We start from the raw sequence: 20307 nt of genomic DNA, 5'->3' as shown, positions 1-20307 counted from the left end.
CACGCAGGCGTTTGGCCTTTTCTGTTGGGAAAAGAGCAATTTCCTGTCGCAGTCTGTTTGATCAAGTGCTAAACCCTTGTGATCAATAGAGAGACAGATGTCGGCTCCAGATGGCCGCGCGGTGATACCTGGGGCAGCGTGGGGTCTTGCCAGGACGACTGAATGGCAATGAGCTAGGGCAGCGAGTGCGCTCCCTGATGCAGCATCTATCGAGACACAATGTGACGGACGCAATTAGGCCTTGCAGACCGACAATAATACCACACAAACTGACAGAAAATTGCAATCATCACATGCAAAGCAATATGCAGAATTATAGTAAGAGGTAATACAGTGGGCATTCTACTCTCATATTCTACCCTATGCTGATGATTATAGCATAAAAGATTCAAAATGCGTTGAAGCCCAAATCCATATAATTTAACAGATTCAGTGAGTCAATTGCCATTTTCACAAGCAGAACAATAATGTTTGAATTCCAAAGTGGGTGACAGGTGCATCTCTGCGGCTCGGTCCTTCTGGAGTAAGGAAATAACTGCCAGCACCAGAAGGCCAAAAGTAGACCTCTCCAAAGGGGAGAGACAAGGCAAGAGAGAGGCTCCCAGTTTTTAAACGACAAGCATTTGCATTAGGCTGGCTTCCACCATACACCCCCACACATGCACCCCACCCAACACGCAGAATGGCCAGCCAGCCCATGTGGCGCAGGGCCGGAGCCATGTTGGAGAAGACACTGAAGTACGTGTCTGTGGCTTTGCTGATCTCCAAGAATAAGAAGAAAAAAAATTGCCAGCGTGAGCCCTTCACCTGCTTCTACCGAGTCCTGATAGCTGGGGGTGGGGGGATAGGTGCCACAGCTTGTGCAAAACAAGGTGTCGGCATTGGTAGTCAATCAAATAGCGTCCTGTCAACGAGGGATTTTTATTTATTTCTTTTTGCTCCCATTTGTGCCGATTGGTCTGGACAGGTTTCCGACGAGCCTGCCGCCCCAGCAGGGGCCGCGGTAAACACATGTCGACTAGCTGAAACCAGAACTACCCGCAGAGAGGGATACTTAATAGAGTCCTCAATGGGACGGACCTGTCCAAAAAAGAAGAAAGCAGAGCGGGGTGTGGCGGAGGAGCCAGGCAGAGCTTAGCTTAAACAGTTTTTTTCCGTGTGTGAAGAGAGGACGAGAGAATGTTTCAGTGCAGGAATCTTTTTTTTATAGTATTGAGTGACTGACAGCACTGAATCCATTTCAACACAAAGTTGAAATTGCCCTCTTTATCACATGTGCAGCGAGAACAAATCATTTGCTTTGAAGAAAAAAGAGGAAAATAATTGTAATAAATCTAGCGAGTAGCATCCTTAAAAGGTTTCCTCTTGAGATCGCCATAAATCGATGATGCCTAAAGTGGGAAATGTTTTGTTTTCAATTAAATGCATAATTGGAAAAAATGATTTTTGTACGGCAAATTAAACTAGAAATCCTTGAGTTGTTTTCACTGTAATAGAGGAAAAATAGATTCACATTCGCATGTGTTATGTTCTCTTTCAGAATTGTTCTAAGACTATTAGCAGCCAAATATTCTCTGCGTGACTCATGACTCAATTTTGCTATACAGAAAATCTCTCGAGAAATGTTTTTCTATTGTGTCAAATTTAATTTTAACAGTTGCTGAGTCACATTCCTGCTCAATTATTGTATACCTTAAACAATAATTAATAATGCCGTTTGACGGACAATTTCCCCAAAAATAGAGTGGCATGTGTATATGCCTTCTCCCTAAGGGACTTTTTAATTTGCAGATTGTAGTCTCTATGTCATTCACTCAAGGCCATCTAAAAGCTTGCGGTAGTAGCTATGACTAGAAAAAAATATCTGATGTTGAAATATGTCTGGAATAATATATATATAAAAATAATAAAATAATAATTTAAAATAAATTATATATATATACCAATTTGTGGAGTCATGGCAAATGCATGTAAAGTACATGTAAAAACATTTGACAATAATAATTCTTATGTTTGTGTATTTTCTGCAACGTTGTAACTATTGAAATTGTGTATCTATTAGGTAATTACATTTTTTTTGCTGATTTTATGAGAATTTAGATTTAAAGGGTTTAAATTCATGTTGAATGTCATTTCCAATTTCTTTGTGTTTGTAGGGGGATGTTTTTGCTTTTCTTTATCCAAACACAGTTCTCAGGACAAAAAGATCTTTACAAGCACAGATTATACTGTTTCCACAGCATGTGTGCTCCATCTCTAGCAGTAATTTCAGCATGAGAAGAGTGCCTCCTAGTGGTCGTCCTAAACCAGAGAGGGACAGTTCAATCTCTCAGTTTTAGTGAATAACTGTTCTACCAATTTTATTTGGGTACACCTTCAATAACAGCGATCTCGTTCAAGTCTCTGACTGGTATCCCCGTCTTACTCTAACATGGATCCACTTTCTCTGCATGCTCTGTCGGCGACAATGATGTGAGTCAATGTGCACAACTGAGCCATCAAAAAACCAGTCCAAATATTTACCCGTATTCACGAGGAAGGTTTATTTAGATTTTGTCAGTGGGCTGCCTGCTGTGCAGGTGCAGATATCAGTCATCTATTAGTGGTTAATCATAGGACGTTTACTTCAGGGTTAGTCCTCCAATCATGCTCTCTTTAATGTAGTATTATAGGCCCATAGATATACACACACACACACTTGCAGTTAACACTATGCAACTAGTACTTGATACGCATGGGTGTGTGATGCTAGTCGGACTTGGAGCTGATTTGAAGACAAGAAGAGTAAGGTCTTTAATTACAGCTCTCACTACGGTTTCAGGCACCACTGGTCCCCTTTTCACAATTAAGACCAGGGGGTAGCGCACAGCTAGTGGAGATGAGCGCTGAAAGCTGTGGGGGACTGGATATCCAATACAAAGAAAACTGTTTTAGCAATCCTTTTTAAACTCAGAAAGGGGGTTAAAATCTCGGGTTAAAAACTTTGTTTCCACTCACGTAGTTTAACAAATTCTTATGACCCTGCCCGGATTTGGAAACAACGTATATGGTATTAAATATCAAACTAAAATGTTGATTCAAAGTTTTGGTCACATGTCTGCAGGTGCATTAACCAATTTGGTTTAAATTCAAACAAATTGGATTAGCGCAATAAATATATAAAAATAAATAGTTATAGTTGTGCTTCAAATGTGATATACCCGTCTTCTACGGGAAATAACACTTCACGTTCATGTTCCCCAAATAAATATAAATGAATACTTTTTTTCCAATTTGAAAAAAAAAATGGAAGCCCACCGTGCGGTCCCCTAAGTCTAGCGAGATTTGCCAAGGCCTCACATGATATGCGTCTCTTTTTTTTAATTGTGCTGTTTCAGGGACATTTGCCATCCAGTCTGACTCACTTTTGGAAGCCAAACCAGTAGCTTGTTCTAAATGACATATGAAGCATTGGTGGGCCACCATTACGTTCCCCCCGAGTTCCATTTGACCCATGCTGTCATATGTGCGGCTGTACTCCAGATCCGTAATGGCCTCTGCAATGTTAATGTGTTTGGACAGATGGGAGAGGCAAGTGCTGATGTGCTTAACTATGCATTTTACAGCTAAACTATTAAAGAGTTGTGCTGTTTACACACCAACATTTGAATACCTGTCTTCAGGCCAGTTTAATTATCCGAGCCCTTCTGTTATTTCTGCCGCTTTGTTGTCTCGCAGCTTTGCACAAGGCATGAGATTTGTTTGCGACTTCATTAAGATATGGCAGCGCGGAGCTGTTTGCAGGGAGCAAAAAATAAAAAAACATCCAGCTTATGTATCTCTCTTTGCCCTGCCTTCCCCCCACTGATACTGTACCTATTCTATTCCATTTAGCCGTTTTCTTATAAAGTCATTTAAATTGAGGAAATTAAAACAAAACGCCCTGTGATGTCTGCACTTTGAAATCTCTTGTGGCACATGCCCCAAGTGATTCATCCTGAGACGTTTGATTAGTTTGTAAGTACTTACAGAGGGAAAGGGTTTGCATTAGAAATGTGTTTCATGAATTCCCCCTCATATGCTCATCTTCAACTGTGTGTTCAAATGAAGCATTAATCAAAAAGAAGAAGGGAAGAGGGCATTTAGCCAACAGAGCTCAAGTCTCAGGGCCTCAGTGAGCTGGTGGATATGGTGTTGAGAGACTTTAGGAAGCAGTGGTTTTTAATGATCTGGACCATGTACAGGATGCCGTTTTGATTGTTTTAATGAGGCAGCTGGCCTATTGTCTCTCCTTAATTCCTCCATTGTTTTTAGAATATGTCATAGTTCTTTATTCTTTTATCAGGTGCTCTGCAGGAGGATTTAGACAATAGCCCTCATTCCAACTGCATTGGCTACTGCACAAAGGCAGCTCAGTGCAGACAGTTAGCAGGCAAACAAGTGCAAATCACAAGCTGCACTCTTCTCTGCCTTTTCGCTCACTTTCTTGACTTGCGTTTGGTCTTTCACTCCAACTCTTGACCTCGCTCCTCATGCAATCATTTGCACACATGGCGCTATTATCATGGGTTCCTCACCTGGTTTTGTGATTTAAATCATCTATGGAAAGAAGGTATCGGTATCACAATTACACAATTGCTAAAAGAGGTCTTGTGCAGACTGTTGATCATTACTTTAGATCAATTTATAGCCGGTGCTCCAAATTATTAGGAAGGTTGTTTTTGTTGTTCTTGAACAAATATCCCAAGGAAATGGGCAGACAACCATTGAAAAAAAAGACACAAATCATTCTGTACAACAAACATTTCCCGAATACGGGATGAATAAAGTTATCCAATCCAATCCAATCCAAATCAAACTCAAATATTTTTATCTTTGAAATGGCCAATATTTCCAAGTTTTGTATTGAATCTAGAATGGATTTTGGTGCGATTACTGAGGGTTGGTCACTGTAGTACCGAAGTTATGATCCAACACATTGACCAAAACCAGCAGAATGCTGCCTCAGTGTTTTGTTCCACTGAGAAAATGTAGTACATCCAGTTCTGATACTCCTTTCAAGCATTTGTGCACACAACAGATGGATCTGTCGCATCCTTGGCTGAAAGGATGCAATCTGACTGCATATTCTGCTGTCAAAAGCAGTCAAAGATTTCTACATACTACGCATAATCTGCTTCCTTTTAGCTCAGGAAAGTCTACAATGTCTTTGATTGCCATTGATCCAAAAAGACTGATTTGTATCTCAGCATCCATGTTCATAATTAACTTTGTTAAGGTGGGAAGCGTGTCATCACTAAAGAAATCCATACAGAAGAGCAAAACTTTTGTGGCTGTGGCTGTGATATATTCCCCTTCATTGTCAGTCGCTGTTTGTACCTACCTTGATTGTAACTTAGGCAGACAGTAGAGAGGAGTTTTGTTATTTTAATTAGGAGATAAAAATTCAAAGGGCCTCTCCAGGCAGTGTGCGGTATGACAGAATCAAAACGATGAAGTGGCACACCCTGAAGTGTGTGTCTCGTCACAGTCGATTGGCCGACAGATAGGCACAATTATTTAAACGTGACATGCACACATACACACACACGTAGAGCACATTTGCAAAAGAAGTGTACACGCAGGGGTGGCATATTTTAATGCCATTTCACTTCTTTGACACATTTCTCATGGTCTAATTTTCAACGCTACTGATAGTAAGGGTTTAAATCAAAACCGACATGTTAAACCTTCAGTTTTCTATCAAATAATAATGGGAACAGTCTTTCTCAAAACCTCATGATTTACTGATATGGCCCTCTACTGTCAAATTACTAGGTTTGAAAGGATTTCTGCGACTTCCTATAAATCCACCTTGTGTTTATTAGAAGCAACTTCATGCTGTTTACGAGCTGGATTTAAAACCTAGCGTTTTATAGGGTTTATGTAAACATGAGTAATCAGTATTACACATTTGCAAGGGCTTTCTCACCATAACCCCCCACCTTTACGCTTCTCCTTAGGACTCTCTTTATTCCACATCAGCTAGGGCTCAAATCACGTCCCCTCTCAGCCTGACACTGCGATGGTATGTTTGCACATCTTTGAAAGCTAACAGCGTGCTTTAATTAATTGTCCAGCTTTCCCCAGAAACAATGTCCTAATTCTGCCATTTAGCGGGAGCGTATCATGGTTTGTTGTTATCTTTCCAGCCAGATTTCTGTAAATAGTCATATTAAAAACTTGAATCTCTTCAATAGAAAATGAAGTACAGTTGAAAAACCCGTTATGTCCTGAGATAAATATTATCTAAGCTAAAGCCTTCGATACCTTCCTCTTCCTCCCCCATTCACGCAGGCCCCCTCCTTCTTTGATTTAATGAGTTTCTTCAGAAGATTTTTAAATGAATGCTTAGCGACAAAACACAACAATCAGAACTTTTATATGACCCTTTTCAGTGTTTTCAACGAAAAATCATGGTTGGCAATTTTGTGCAGCTGTTGATCAAGGGCTCTGATTTCTCTGTCAGGATTTTGTTCTTTGATGCAAAAATGGCTTAACAACTAATAAAATACACTTTGACTACATTATGTTTTTGTAACTTTTGAACCTTTAAAAATGACTGGCACAATGCGGACCTTAACTTACCTTTTTTTTTACTGTTCTGTTTTGTTGTGGTTTTCATTTTTTTTTCATTTCCATTTCTCCAGTTTGCTGTAGTGTTTTCTTGTTACTCTGTCTATTGAATCAAAATGGTCATTAACCACACTGAAAATTATTAGTGCTCCCGTTCTGTACTCCTCACAGCTAACACAAAAAAAGTTTTAAAAAAACTACAGTGAGGTGAATTGTGTTATTCTTCATTACACTACGAATTACTTGAAATGCCATCAATATTTTTTACCTTTTTTTTACCTTAACCCTTAACTTCATCAATGGATAAAGTTATCCAATCGAAACCACCATTCTTCTTTCAAGCTTGTTTCCTCAATTTGGACTTTTGACTCTTTATTTATCTGTGTTCGGGAGGAGGACCAGATTGGACCCACCCTGCTTAGTTTAGGAAATCAAAACAGATCCAGCATAATCACGGTAGTATGGTGATTGATGATTAATTTGAAGCATTGTATTTCAAGACACACCAACACGCAGTACTGCTACATAACTGACCTGACCTATAAGGCTGGACTTAGTGTGGGGTTATGGAACCAAGCTTCTCACTGAGCAACATCCTTGCTGTCTGCGTTTTGTCCAGGTGGCCAACTGTGGTGCACCACCACCAAAAACATGATGGAGGGCGAAGAGCTGGTGGCGTTTGCAGTTGACTTTGACTCACGTCTACAGGCAGTTAATCACATGTCTTTGAGCGAGGGCATGTACCCAGCCAGGCTGCTGGACAGCATCCAGCTCTTGCCGCAGCAGGCTGCAATGGCTTCCATCCTACCCACTGCAATTGTCAACAGTAAGTGTCCACGCACCTTCATTCACATACACAGTGCAGCAATGTGGTGCGCTTTTGTTTAGACAAACAGAAACATGTACTTCCTGTTCTGCACACTCGCACACATCGCTTGCCCATGGTCACCTGCTTAACAAGAAGCGTCGTCTCCGCAAGGCATAGATTAACCCAGATGAGTCCGCAATGGAGATAAGAACCAACGACCTTCAAGTTTTGGGTTCACATAAACACTCAGAGGATCGGAGTAGCGTGTTAATTGCAAAATACAGGCCTCATGCAAATAGTGGATTTGTTTACTTAGCCAGGGCTATCTGGGTTCACCTCAACGGGGAGGTAAGCAGATGGTCCAGTGTTCTTTTTTTGCCCTTGAGAAAGGGCAAAAAACTAGCGGTAGCAGTGCAGCAATACGCGGCAGGTACGAATTTGGAGGAAAAGCTTTGTATAACACAGGATTTGGTTAGCACGGATGATAAAGTAGAAATAAGCAGGTGTACACCAGGCATTTTTGCTTATTTGCTTATTCTATCCCATTCTATAATATGGCTTGTGCAAATGTAAAGTATGTTCCCTAATAGGTTCTGTTCTTCCTTCTTGTGTCCCTCCAGAGGACATCTTCCCCTGCAAAGCTTGTGGAATCTGGTTTCGCAGTGAGAGGAATCTTCAGGCGCATCTGATGTACTACTGTAGTGGGCGGCAAAGAGAACCTGAGACGGTTGTTGAAGACAGTGACACTGGGCCCCACCAGACCTCCACTATCTGCCCTTTCCCACAATGTATCAAGACTTTTTCTGGGGCCAGGGGCCTGGAGATGCACCTGGCCACCTCACACAGTGGTGAGTCACATCAAGAAGGAAAAACAATATTTTTTTCTTTTGTGTAAAACCTACACTTTCGTTCTTGGAAAGATGCCTTAAAACACATTGTTGTTTTAAGACTGTAGACCAGGGGTGGCCAAGTCCGGTCCTCGAGAGCCCCTATCCAGTCTGTTTTCCATATCTCCCTCCTTTACCACACCTGAATCAAATGATCAACTCATCAGCAAGCTGTCCAGAAGCTTCATAGCGATCCCGATTATTTGATTCAGGTGTGTTGGTGGAGAGAGACATGGAAAATATACTGGATAGGGACTCTCGAGGACCGGACTTGGCCACCCCTGCTGTAGACGTTTTGAGGGAGAACGCAGCAGGATTTAGGAATAAACTTATCTTCCTGACAGCTATCATCACTGACAATGTATCCCTCACCAAATAAAAATCAAGTGCGGGGATATCCTTGGCTAAATGCTTGTGTATTTGATGGTCTGTACAGTTAACTCTAGAGAACTGGGAGGCGAGATTCTGAGGTTGTCCCTTTTATCTATTTCACAGGTGTCAAAATGGAAGAGAGTCTCCCTCCTGGCACCAGCTTGAAATGCACAATCTGTAACTACACGGCAGATTCTCTTATTACATTCCAGCATCACATCATGTCTCACCTGTCACAGGCGGCCTTCAGATGCAATCACTGCCATATCAGCTTTCAGAGCCACAGGGAACTCTTACAGCATCAGGACTTACATGGACATGGCAACAAACTTCACAGAGAAGGCGACGCCACCGAGCATTCCCCCAGGGTGTCTGAGGAAAGCCTCCAGCAGCAGCAGCAGCAGGCCTGCAGCGAGCTGGCCAACAGAAAGGATTCTCTGTTGGGAAGCCCCAAAGGGGCCCTCAACAAGGACACCAGCACAGACGGTGAGGCTGACAAGGCCGAGAAGAAGACCATGCTGTCTGCTCAGAAGGGAGACGGCCACCCAGGAAGCAAAGCAAGTTTTTCTTACACTCGGATCAAATCTGAGCCCTCGAGTCCCCGTCTGGCCTCTTCCCCCGTGCAGCATAACATGCCTACATTTCCCATGGGCCCCTTCTTGTCTCAGTTTGCTTTCTCCCAAGATATATCAGTGGTTCCACAGGCTTCAGAGATTCTTGCTAAAATGTCCGAGCTTGTTCACAGGAGACTGCGTCATGGAGGGAACAGTTACCCACCAGTCATCTACAGCCCGCTTATGCCCAAAGGAGCCACCTGTTTTGAATGCAATATCACCTTCAGCAACCTGGATAACTATTTGGTTCACAAAAAGCACTACTGTAACAGTCGCTGGCAACACATGACAAAGTCACCTGACTTCTCCGCCCTATCTGACAAAGTCCCTGAATCTGTGAGTCCGAACAATGGTCACACTTCTGTCGGCATGTTGACTGGATGCCACCCTGCTGAAGGCGACAGTCACCTAATGCAGTCAGCCTGCCTGAACTCCAGTATGTTGGACATGATCAATGCTGGGGCCAAAGGGCCTGATAAGGATCCATCCGTGCAAGTGAAGAAAGTATCAACACCAACTGGGGTGGAAGAGAGGCTAAATGGAAAACAGATCGAGGGGAAAAGCCCTAGTACCGGTCTAGTGGAGAGCGACAACGACCCGAACAAGACGACCTGCGATGCCTGTAATATCACCTTTAGCCGCCATGAGACCTTCATGGTACACAAGCAGTATTACTGCGCCACTCGTCACGACCCGCCCATGAAGCGCATGTCCAACAACAAGGTACCCTCCATGCAGAGGACCATGAGAACTCGTAAGCGAAGAAAGATGTACGAGTTGTGTCTGCCAGATCCGGATCATCAAAAGAACCCCATGGCACAGGCAGGTTTCCTCGGGGTCCATCCTATGAATCCTTGCACGTCTCAAGAAGTGGTTGACGGCCTCGGAGACCGTTTCCATCCCCGCTGTGACATCTTTCCAGGCATGGTCCCTAAACACCTGGAGGCCTCTCTGACTGTCACAAAACCTGTTTTTACCCCCAAATGCAATACAGCAGAGCCACAGGAGTTGGATGCCCCTATTGATCTCAGCAAAAAGTGTTCGCCACTCTCTGATAAGACATGTAGCTCTCCAAAAAGACTATTAGACTACCACGAATGTGCAGTGTGCAAAATAAGTTTCAACAAAGTGGAGAACTATTTGGCGCACAAACAGAACTTTTGCCCAGCTACTGCTGCTCCTACCGCTCAGAAGGGACAACAGACAAATCCACAGCAGCAACAAGACGAGCTGGGCATCGTGGACACTACTATGTTCCCAGACGTGAAGAAAGAAGGCGGTAACAACCCAGGCGAGACCTATGACAAGAGCCCAAGCAAATGTGAAAAAAATGGCAATGGGAAGGTGATGGTGCAGAATGGAGGACTGTTCCCACCTCACCTGGGACCCGTGCAGGGTCTCAAGCCTTTTGCTGAAGCCCAGCTTATCCCGTCAAAAGATGAGAGCAAGAACATGTATCTGCCTCACTGCCTTTATCCCGGAGCAATAAAGAAAATGAAAAGTTCTGAGCAGATTTCGCCATATTTTGGGTTAAAGCCCACTGACTATGTGAGCGGAGGACCAGTGCTACATGGAGAGGCCGGCGAACAGGAGCAGAGTGTTAATGGGGGAGGAAGCGGAGGTGAGGCGGGAACGAGGGAACTGACCCAACAACCTGCTGCTAATGGCTGTGCTCATCCTGGCAAGGAGCCTCTCCCCCTGCTGCCCAAAAACCGAGGGATGGTCATTGTCAATGGGGGACATAAGACGGAAGAACGTTCCGTCACCGCGCCGCAACAGGAGAACCAGCCCCAACCAGATGGCCAATCCGCCAATCCCTCACCGACGTGGGCCGGAGAGAATCCAGCAGACTCCAATGAGAACATGTCGCCTTCCTCCAAGTCCCCGAACGAGGAAGCAGCACCCACAGTCAATAAAGGGATGAATGGCTCCGGAAGTAGCAAGTACTGTCGCCTCTGTGATATCCAGTTCAACAACCTGTCAAACTTTATTACTCATAAGAAGTTTTACTGTTCATCACATGCTGCAGAGCACGTCAAATAAGAAGACGGATTCTCCCCATCAAAGCTCTTTTTTCCTCCCTATCTCTATCATATTTCCCCTTTTTTCTCTCTCTTTTTTTGTTTGTCTTATTTTTTGGTACACTGTGTCTGAAATAGTGCATCACGCAGTGCTGAAAACTGCTTGTGGACAATCAAGAGAGGTTTCTCCTGTCTTTTAATGACTTAAACCATGCAAAAATCATTGGTTAGAAAAGAAAAGAAAATGAATCAAGAATAATATTGGTGCCACTTTCACATTAATTTATTTCACAATCAGTATTAATGAGTAGTGATTTTAATTTAAATTCAAATGAAATTTATATCAGAGTTGTTTGTAATGTTATTGTATAGGCATTCTTGTGTAGCACACATTGTTTACATTGTAATGTAGGCTCAATGAAACAATAGACAATACGAAAATGAGATGCATTTTAGACACAAAAATAGCTACTGAGGCACTTGTGTATTCTTATTTGCTGTAGCAAAATCAGTATATGACCCAAATGTAGACTGCAGACTGCTACTGATGAATTGTTGGCCACTTGGTGGATAGTAACGGCCACAACACTGCATTTTACATTTGGCATATACACATGGCTTTGCATTCCTATGTGGCTGTTTGTCTGTCTTTTTTCTTCAAATCAGATGTGGACGTTTTCATAAAGATGGCAGCATTCTTGTATAGTACTCGTATTTCTGTTTAATGATACACTTTGGTCTCCCTTTTTGAAAATTTGCTCTTAATGCAATACTTTGTAAATGGGGGAACATTACTGAAAGCAGTATTATGAAATGGGGACTGTGCATATAATTATTTGTTTCCCCACTGGGCGGGGGAAAAGAATTACATTTATTGCTAACAAACAAGACGGGTGGGAGCTCAGTGGGAATACTGATTATCATTCCAGTGTCCTGATAATGGGAGAACATGTTTCTTAAAATGTTGTTGCTATGCATGTATATGGATGGAATTAAATTCCAAATCTGTTGGAAATTTTTATTTTGATGTGGTGTCATAATTAAACTTAAATCCTCAGGATAAACCACAGATGTCAGCTTTTTATTTTACACCAAAGTAAAACATTCGGACCTTTTGACAAGAAATGACCTCACAGTTTAAAATGAATATGTAAAAGTGTGAAATAATTCTTCTGGAATTGTGCTTTTTAAATTATTGAATGCAATTATCTAAAAGTCTGAGAGGACAGATTAAAGTCCAGTGGCATGAAAAGTGGCAGAAACTAACTTAAACAGGAGGAATTCTTTGTACAGTACATAAAAGCTGCACACACCATGTTAAATTCCAGGCTTTTGCTACATCTATCAAAAACTACGAGGCCAAGTTATAAATCGTTCCCAACGCTTGCCACTATAACTTGTAAAACATCAAATAAAAGTAAATCTTGTAGGTTTTGCGGGGTGAATCAGATGAGTAACTGTTACTGAGATGTGACTGTTTTCAGAATCAACTAGAGGTAAGATCGAGACAAAAAAAAATCCAGCCAGACCTGTCCCGGCCCGCGGGTTTTAGAACCTGGCCCGACCCGAGTCCGGCGAATTAACTTGATTTTCAGGACCGAGCCCAAAGCAAACCCGAAATGTCAAATTTTATTTGTGAGGACTCGGGACTGCCGAAATGGGAGGGGTTATGATAACAGATTAAAGCCTGTCTTTTGTAACAAAATTTAAGTTAAACAAGACTGTATGAACATTTATTTTATATAATATAGATGTTTGACGATTTAAACTGTTTAAATGCCTGCTCAGCATCGAAGTGCCAGTCTTTTTGCTCTCATATTAAAGCAAAGCGCCACTTTGACTACATTCAGTGAAGCCAACATAAGTTTCTGTCCCATATTCAGCAATCAATATTGCAGAGGGGAAGATTCTTAAGAGGTGGGCGTTCACGTGACATACGCAGAGCATGCTCTGGTTGTGCGGCTCCGCCTCCAATTACATTACAGAACCTTCTCTATCCAAATTATTTATTTCGTAACAAGTATTCCTTAGTTTTGTATTGACACATCCTTTTAGTATACTTTTTTTTCAGCGAGAGAGAATCCCGGCCCGACCTGACCCAAACCCGAAGTAATGATTGAGATTTTAGGCCCATCCCGACCTGGAATTTGGGTCGGGTTCGGGCTACAGATCTCACCTCTATTAGGAATAATAAAACAAATGTGATAGCTAGCTCCCCGCCTGCCCTGGCATCTCACGAAGCCATTTTACAGCGTATACCTCCATAAAATACAGTTTACCCCTTGTTCTTCTCCGCGCTCAGTTAGTGTCCAAAGTATAGGCATCTCGCCGCGCTCAGTCAGTGTCTAAGACAGACCTGGGCAATTAATTCCACAAAAGGCCGCAGTAGGTGCAGGTTTTCGTTCCAACCATCGTATATCTATATCGTAGAAGTGCAATCAGTGGATTGCAGTCAGGTGCTTCTTGTTTCAGCAGAAATCTAATTAGTTAAACTGTCTGTGCTGGATCAGTTGGAACAAAAACCTGCACCCACAGCGGCCCTCGAGTACCAGATTGTCCAGGTCTGGTCTAATATATTGTAACGAATTGAGTTCTATGATGTTGTGTTTTCCTACTGTTCCTGAACACAGCGTGGAAGTGAGCAAGTTGGCCACATAATTAGTCAACTGCCGAATGAAGATGTAAATGAAGAATTTGAGCAGTGTTTATGGTCATTGTATTGTTGAAGTATCCAGCTCTGGGGCGCCTTCAATGTTGTCACCCATTGTTGAACATTGTTTGTAAGTATCTGCTGATATTGACTGGAATCCATGCGACCTTCACCTGATTGCCAGTAGCTGCACTGCCCACAAACCCCACAGCATGATGGAACCACCACCAAATGTTTCTGTGGATAGCGTGGAAGTGTTTGTCTTGGAATGCTGTGTTCATCTTTCGCCATGCATGCTAACCCTTGTTATGTCCAAAGAACTCAATTTTAGTTTCATCAGTCTAGATCACCTTATTCCAAAATGTAGCTGGCTTGTCCAAATGTGCTTCAGCATACCTCACACGACTTGTTTGTGTAGAAAAGGCCACTGCCGCATTACTCTCACATACAGCATTTCCTTGTGAAAAGCGTACTGAATAGTTGAATGATTAACAGTGACACCATCTCCAGCAAGATCATCTTGCAGGTCATTGGAACTGGTCTGTGGTTTGAGTTTGACTGTTCTCACCATCCTTCGCCTCTGCTAATCTGAGATTTGTATTGGACTGTCACTCTGGGCCTTAAAAAGAACTGGGCCTGTGGTCTTCCATTTCCTCACTCTGTTTCTCACAGTGGAAATTGAGAGCTGAAATCTCTGAGCTAGCTTTTCGTATCCTTCCGCGAAACCATGTTGTTGAACAAGCTTTGCTTTCAGTTCATTTGACAGTTGTTTTTGTTTTTGTTTTGTTGCCACTCTTCAGAGAAGATCCAAAGAGGAGAAAAACTTGTCCCCGGCCACCTTTAATACCCTTTCTCATGATTAGCTTCACCTGTGTATGTAGGTCTTACCAAAAAAATATGTTTCAATAATTAGTGCTAAAGGTATTTGTTAGGTTCACCCTAATAATCCTAACAATATTCAAATCAATAAAACAACAAGCGAGCCCAAATTTTTACACTGACGACTTTTGTTAAAGTAATTATTGCACTTTCTGTAAATGCTATAAACTTCATTTCACTTCTCAAATATCACTGTGTTTGTCTGCTATGATATATTTAACTGTAATTGCTGATCCGAATAACCAATGATTTATAAAGGAGAATCTTGAAAATGATCAGGGTTTCCCAAACCTTTTCAGACAACTGTAAATTATCAACACAGGCCTAAAGCGCCTTCAGTGTAAAAATAACAGGTGGAATAATATCATATTGCGTGAATAATCTCCTTCTGAACCGCTTAATCCTCAACTAGGGTCGCAGGGGGTGCTGGAGGCTATCCCAGCTGACTTCGGCCCAGGGGCGGGGGACACCCTGAATTAGTGGCCGGCCTATTACAGGGCACAAGGAGACAAACAACCATTCACCCCCACACTCATACCTAAGGGAAATTTAGTGTCCAATCAGCCTCCCATGCATGTCTTTGGAATGTGGGAGCAAGCCGGAGTACCTGGAGAAAATCCACGCAGGCCCAGGGAGAAAATACAAACTCCACACAGGTTGACTGACCTGGATTTGAACCCAGGTCCCCCACTGTGAGGCCGACACGCTAACCACTCATCCGCCGGGCCGCCCTGCGTGAATAATTTCACACATAATTCGCACTGGAGTATAAGTCGCACCCTCGGCCAAATTATAAAAAAAAAGAAAAGGGACTTACAGTCTGGAAAATACGGGACACGCTACAGTCTTCAAACGTAAGGGTTTCAAATTGAGGTTAAGTTGGTGCATGAATAGTTTTTAGCTACGGGAAAAAAACAACAAAAAAGCAATTTACCACCATAAATACGTTTCTATAGCCATGACAGCACCAGAACTTTACTCCACAAGATATAAGCACACTGGCAAATAAATATATTTTAAATATATTTCCTTTGCTAATACAGCATCCACAATTACAATTTTATTCCATTTTAAATCAAATTACCTACCAACATAAGCACCCAGGTTAAAACTCCATCTCTGCTGGTCAATGGACTCACAAGCTAAACAATGTAACACGACTTTGCCTAGGTCATATTTCAAATTTCACTTAATCATACATGAAAGTAATATGTGAAAATTGTAAACAACAACACCTGTCGAAGAGAAATCGTGCAACTTTGGCTGTCATAATTTATTTCGGTTGTTGCTATTTATCGAGGCCATCTCCAATGCGTTTCTGTTATTATAGATAGATTATAGTTATACTAAATCATTTAACATTTGGAACGAGTCTTCCCCCCCATTTTGGTAGATGACATCGGTAAAATCTGCCTGTTAAAGTTGCAGCAACCTTAGTTTACGCATTCTGCAGACCTCAGGCAACCCGGACAAAGAGCAAGAACTAATTGGCTGATTGGTGGTGGGCGGGACATCTGGTGTGAAGGGTCAAAACAAGAACAACTGAAACAGGAGCAGTTGTTATTGATATATAAGTGGGAAGATCTAAGCTTAACCATTGAAAATCATGTTACAAGTATTAAAAACATGTTTCTTTGCTTTTAAGGCTTATTTTTTGTGATTTTTTTGTATTTTGGGGGGAGTTACAAATATATAATTTTTCTTGCCAAAACAGATCCTTGAACAAATTCATTTATTTTAATTAAGATAATTTATACATTTGTTTATTGCCCGTTGCAAAATACATGCTGGCAACAGTAACCACAGTTGGGTGTTAGATGGGGGCCTCAAAAGATTGTCTCATTAGCTGCAATTTGCTCCTGGGCTGCATGATTGATGCTATATGTCCATTATGAGCATAATAAAAACATTTAAGGGGAAAAAAATCCTAATTAATGCAAGACAAGGTTTATATAAGGCTTCCATCTTGCCATCTTAGGCCTATGTGGAAGAGAGAACATTGTGTCAAATATAGTAGACTGCCAGTACTTGTCGCAAATTTATGCAGTTCCTTAAATGTTGATGTCTCTGATGCTGTGCAAGTTTTCTACCAACTGTTCCCGCGAGAAGACTTAATTTGGGATGAATTATGATTAATTATGAGCACAGTCACATCCCAAGTTATAAAAGTATGTGTTTATGAATGTAAGAATACTAATATACTGATTTTTCCGTGCCAAGTCGGTGGTATTTATTTTATTTTTTAAATAACCATTGTATGTTTTTCCCCCTAAGGTCATTATATTTAGAACATCAAGACTACTGTGATATTAAAGCATCATTTTGAGCAGTGAAGTGTGTCGCCTTTCCTATGATAAGGAGTAAATGCTCATTTTAGGTAGGCTGGAATTACAACCTAGATGATAAGATTTTCTCAGTCCAAGACAGCAAATATTTTATCAAACTGAATACCCCCCAGTCATCCTCAATTGAAGCTTGCAATAGAGCAAAATAGTTTTTGAAATAAAACCAAAAAAAATCCCTACATGACAAACCTTTTTGGTCGTGTATAGATAATCTCTCCATTATGCTGCAGGGCAAAATAAAAAAGATATCCTTGAATGTTGTACAGGGTAATTATACAACATATTATCTGCGGTTTTGCCTAAATATATTTTATGTACATGTGTTGGCCCTGGGTCACTGACTGTGTTGTTTGGCTTGTCGCTGGTTGACTAACTTCCTGAGAAACTGGCTGATGGCAGATGGCTTCTTGTAGATCATTCGACGGTCTCCATCTTTTATGTGAATGTGATGGACTGATGGGTAGGATTCCTCCAGAAACTTCTTTTGAAGCTTGGATACCATCTGGTATGGGAAAAAAAGATAATTTCTTCAAGTTTGACATGATTGTTCTCACATCAATTTCAGTATAAAATATTCAGTATAATGTAAAATAGAATTTCCTACTAAAAAGTCACTCACTTGATTTAGGTGAAGTGGGATTTCCTGGTCAAAGCAATCCCCAGTGATCACACTTACAGAGGTCCTGCTGGATAAGGGCTTAAATCGCGTAATGTCCCTAAAATATATATTTTTCAAAATTAATTTCTTTTAAATTGTCTGTATAAAATGGGAAATGTCTTTCTTACTGTCTTTACCTTACTTGAGCTGCACTTTCATTCATAAAATAATGTTCATCCACAGAACTACTCTGATGGGCAGGGTTACTTAAAAAGTATTTCTGGTGAAGACACAAAGAGGGGGAGGGGGGGGGTCAGAGGGAACAACCAATGAACAGAAAATGGCAGAACATGAGTGCACCTATTAAAAAATGAAATGTAATCTTATCTGGTGATGATAATGTAGCAGCAAATGGCTGTATTTGACTTCAGTTCAACAGTAATTCTAGAGCATGCTCTTGAGATATGATCTACATGCTCTACTGAGTTTGGCAAGCTTCTGTGCACATTATAACCTCCACTAGCTTGTCCAAAAACCCTTTTCTTCAACCTTGGAAAATTCGAGCACAATGATGTCCTTATCGCCTTGGCAACGACTGTAATACTTGAAAACCTGAAATAGGTCCCACATCGCAACTGCCATCAAATTCTGGGTGGGAGGCTGGCAGCAGCGTACAAGGAGACAAGAGAAACTGCTCGCATTCACCCACAAGCAGATGTCATTGCATCATGAAAACAGAGGATATGGAGGTTGGAATCCTTGAAATGGAACCGTTGTAATTTCCAATGAGAGTAATAAATTAACTAAAACCTCCATAAAGGTAATATGTTTTTTGATAGAGTAATGGAGGTATGCATTGTAAAAATATTTGCTATTTTAACTGGTGTCATTACCTTGTGGCTTTCCTTTTATTTTATACTTTAATTACCTTTGGGGGAAATAAGTATACAGTATGTACTTGCTTTGCACAACATACTCACAATATATAGACTAAGTACACAGACTGCAACTTTTTAACACCAAACAGAATTGCACTAAGGACCTTATTAATGCAAAATGTGAAAATCTTGCAGAAAATATGCAATCAAACGAGCAAAAAAAACTACATTTTGATAAAATTATATGTTGCCAGGAATCTGAGTTTAATATTCAGACCACTGCCTCACAAACTGTACATGTCATCGGCTGACTGTAAAACCTTTGAATATATAAAGAGGCATTGAATTGGTGGCCGGTAGCGTGTAGCGGAACATGTTTTATTTCTCATGCTTTTAAAAAATGACATCTGGTATTGTCGGCGTTCCAAATGCATATTTTCTGAGCGCATGAAAACAAAAGGCCTTGCATTTTCCAGTGGTGAGGCATAGCATGGTCTAGCAATAGTACCACCATGTGGTAAAATGGAAGCACTGGATACGTTTGGAACACAAGCACGTCCCTCTTTTAATTATTTCAAATGTTTAAAAAAAAGACCTAATGAACATTTGAAGTCAAGCCAAAAATATATGCTTCTCTGTATAGTAGTCATCCTTCCAAATGTGGCATTCTATTTCATATTAATTCCCCAAACACCTCATAATCTATTTCCCAGCCTTTTTGCCCCAAATTTGACTAATCAATATCATGTCCTTTGGGAAATGTGCCTTGTGTTGTAGTGTGTGTTCAAGAGTGTGCATTAGCCTGACCTGCCTCTGGATGATCTCCGTGGAGACATTTTCTTTGATAGTTGGTTCAATGACTCCCAGGATGATCAGCAAGCGGCTCAGCCCGGAAGCCGCTGAAAACTGCTTGGCTTGAAGGGACGGCAGCAGCTTACCATACCTGGCAGAAATAAACAGAGAAAATCTCTCAATATTTGCATGAGCCTCACGAAACCTTAAGAAATTCCACTAGGTTTTAGCCTTCCAATATTTTGTACCAATCCCTAATACTTATTAAAAAAATAAAAATTACTCAAATCCACCAACACATCTATTTTTCTTATCTGCTGTAACTAGAAAATATGGATGAACCAGGTTACCGGTTAAGAAATATATTAAAAATACAGTTTTAAATTGGAATCATCTAGAGACGAGCTCATCCATAAGGACTTGAGCTTTGGAGCCAGAACAGGTATAGAACATGAATGAGTAGATAAATGGGGACTCAGCTTCAACCCTTGCAAAAGACAAAAATGTAAATTGATGACAAATCTAATGACTTTTTCTGTTTTGTTTTAAATCAGAAATGGAGATAATTACACACCCACACTGTGAGTGACTGCGGTCACCAAGAGTTGTCACTGGATGATTTCATCGCCACCCAGTGTCCATGCCTTAATAACATTATACCTAAGCAATAAGTGAAGTGAAAAAACGAAAAGAAAAAAAAACATAAGCAATGCCTGATTCCACTTCACATTGTAGAAAGAAAAGTGAAAATATCTTTCAGCCCTTGTGTAACAGAGCTTGATCTGAAGCCTCAAGCAGGACCAAGAGTGTGAGTTGTCAAATTTATTTGAAGCTTTAAAGGAAACAACTTAAATTTATGATTAAAGCCT

The 20307-nt window shown here is 41.2% G+C and overlaps 2 protein-coding genes across 3 annotated transcripts in view; one reads left to right on the top strand and one right to left on the bottom strand.

The window, feature by feature from the left end:
* The window catches only part of zfpm2a (zinc finger protein, FOG family member 2a), a 123821-nt gene extending 111460 nt beyond the window's left edge, over positions 1-12361 (top strand). For both annotated transcript variants that reach the window (XM_077598561.1, XM_077598560.1), the window contains 3 exons: positions 7214-7420; positions 8023-8250; positions 8785-12361. In XM_077598561.1, the coding sequence (XP_077454687.1) occupies positions 7214-7420; positions 8023-8250; positions 8785-11318 (2969 nt within the window). In that variant the 3' untranslated portion in view covers positions 11319-12361. The remainder of the gene's footprint in view (positions 1-7213; positions 7421-8022; positions 8251-8784) is intronic.
* Positions 12301-20307, bottom strand: part of LOC144073048 (uncharacterized) — a 30555-nt gene continuing 22548 nt past the window's right edge. The window contains exons 8-11 of the mRNA XM_077598562.1: positions 19454-19589; positions 17966-18048; positions 17790-17886; positions 12301-17672 (exon numbers count right to left, since the gene is read on the bottom strand). Of these exons, the coding sequence (XP_077454688.1) occupies positions 17505-17672; positions 17790-17886; positions 17966-18048; positions 19454-19589 (484 nt within the window). The 3' untranslated portion in view covers positions 12301-17504. The remainder of the gene's footprint in view (positions 17673-17789; positions 17887-17965; positions 18049-19453; positions 19590-20307) is intronic.

The sequence above is a fragment of the Stigmatopora argus genome, chromosome 4, assembly GCF_051989625.1.
Source record: "Stigmatopora argus isolate UIUO_Sarg chromosome 4, RoL_Sarg_1.0, whole genome shotgun sequence".
Classification (NCBI taxonomy): Eukaryota; Metazoa; Chordata; class Actinopteri; order Syngnathiformes; family Syngnathidae; genus Stigmatopora; species Stigmatopora argus.
This window is presented reverse-complemented; position numbering and strand designations above follow the sequence as displayed.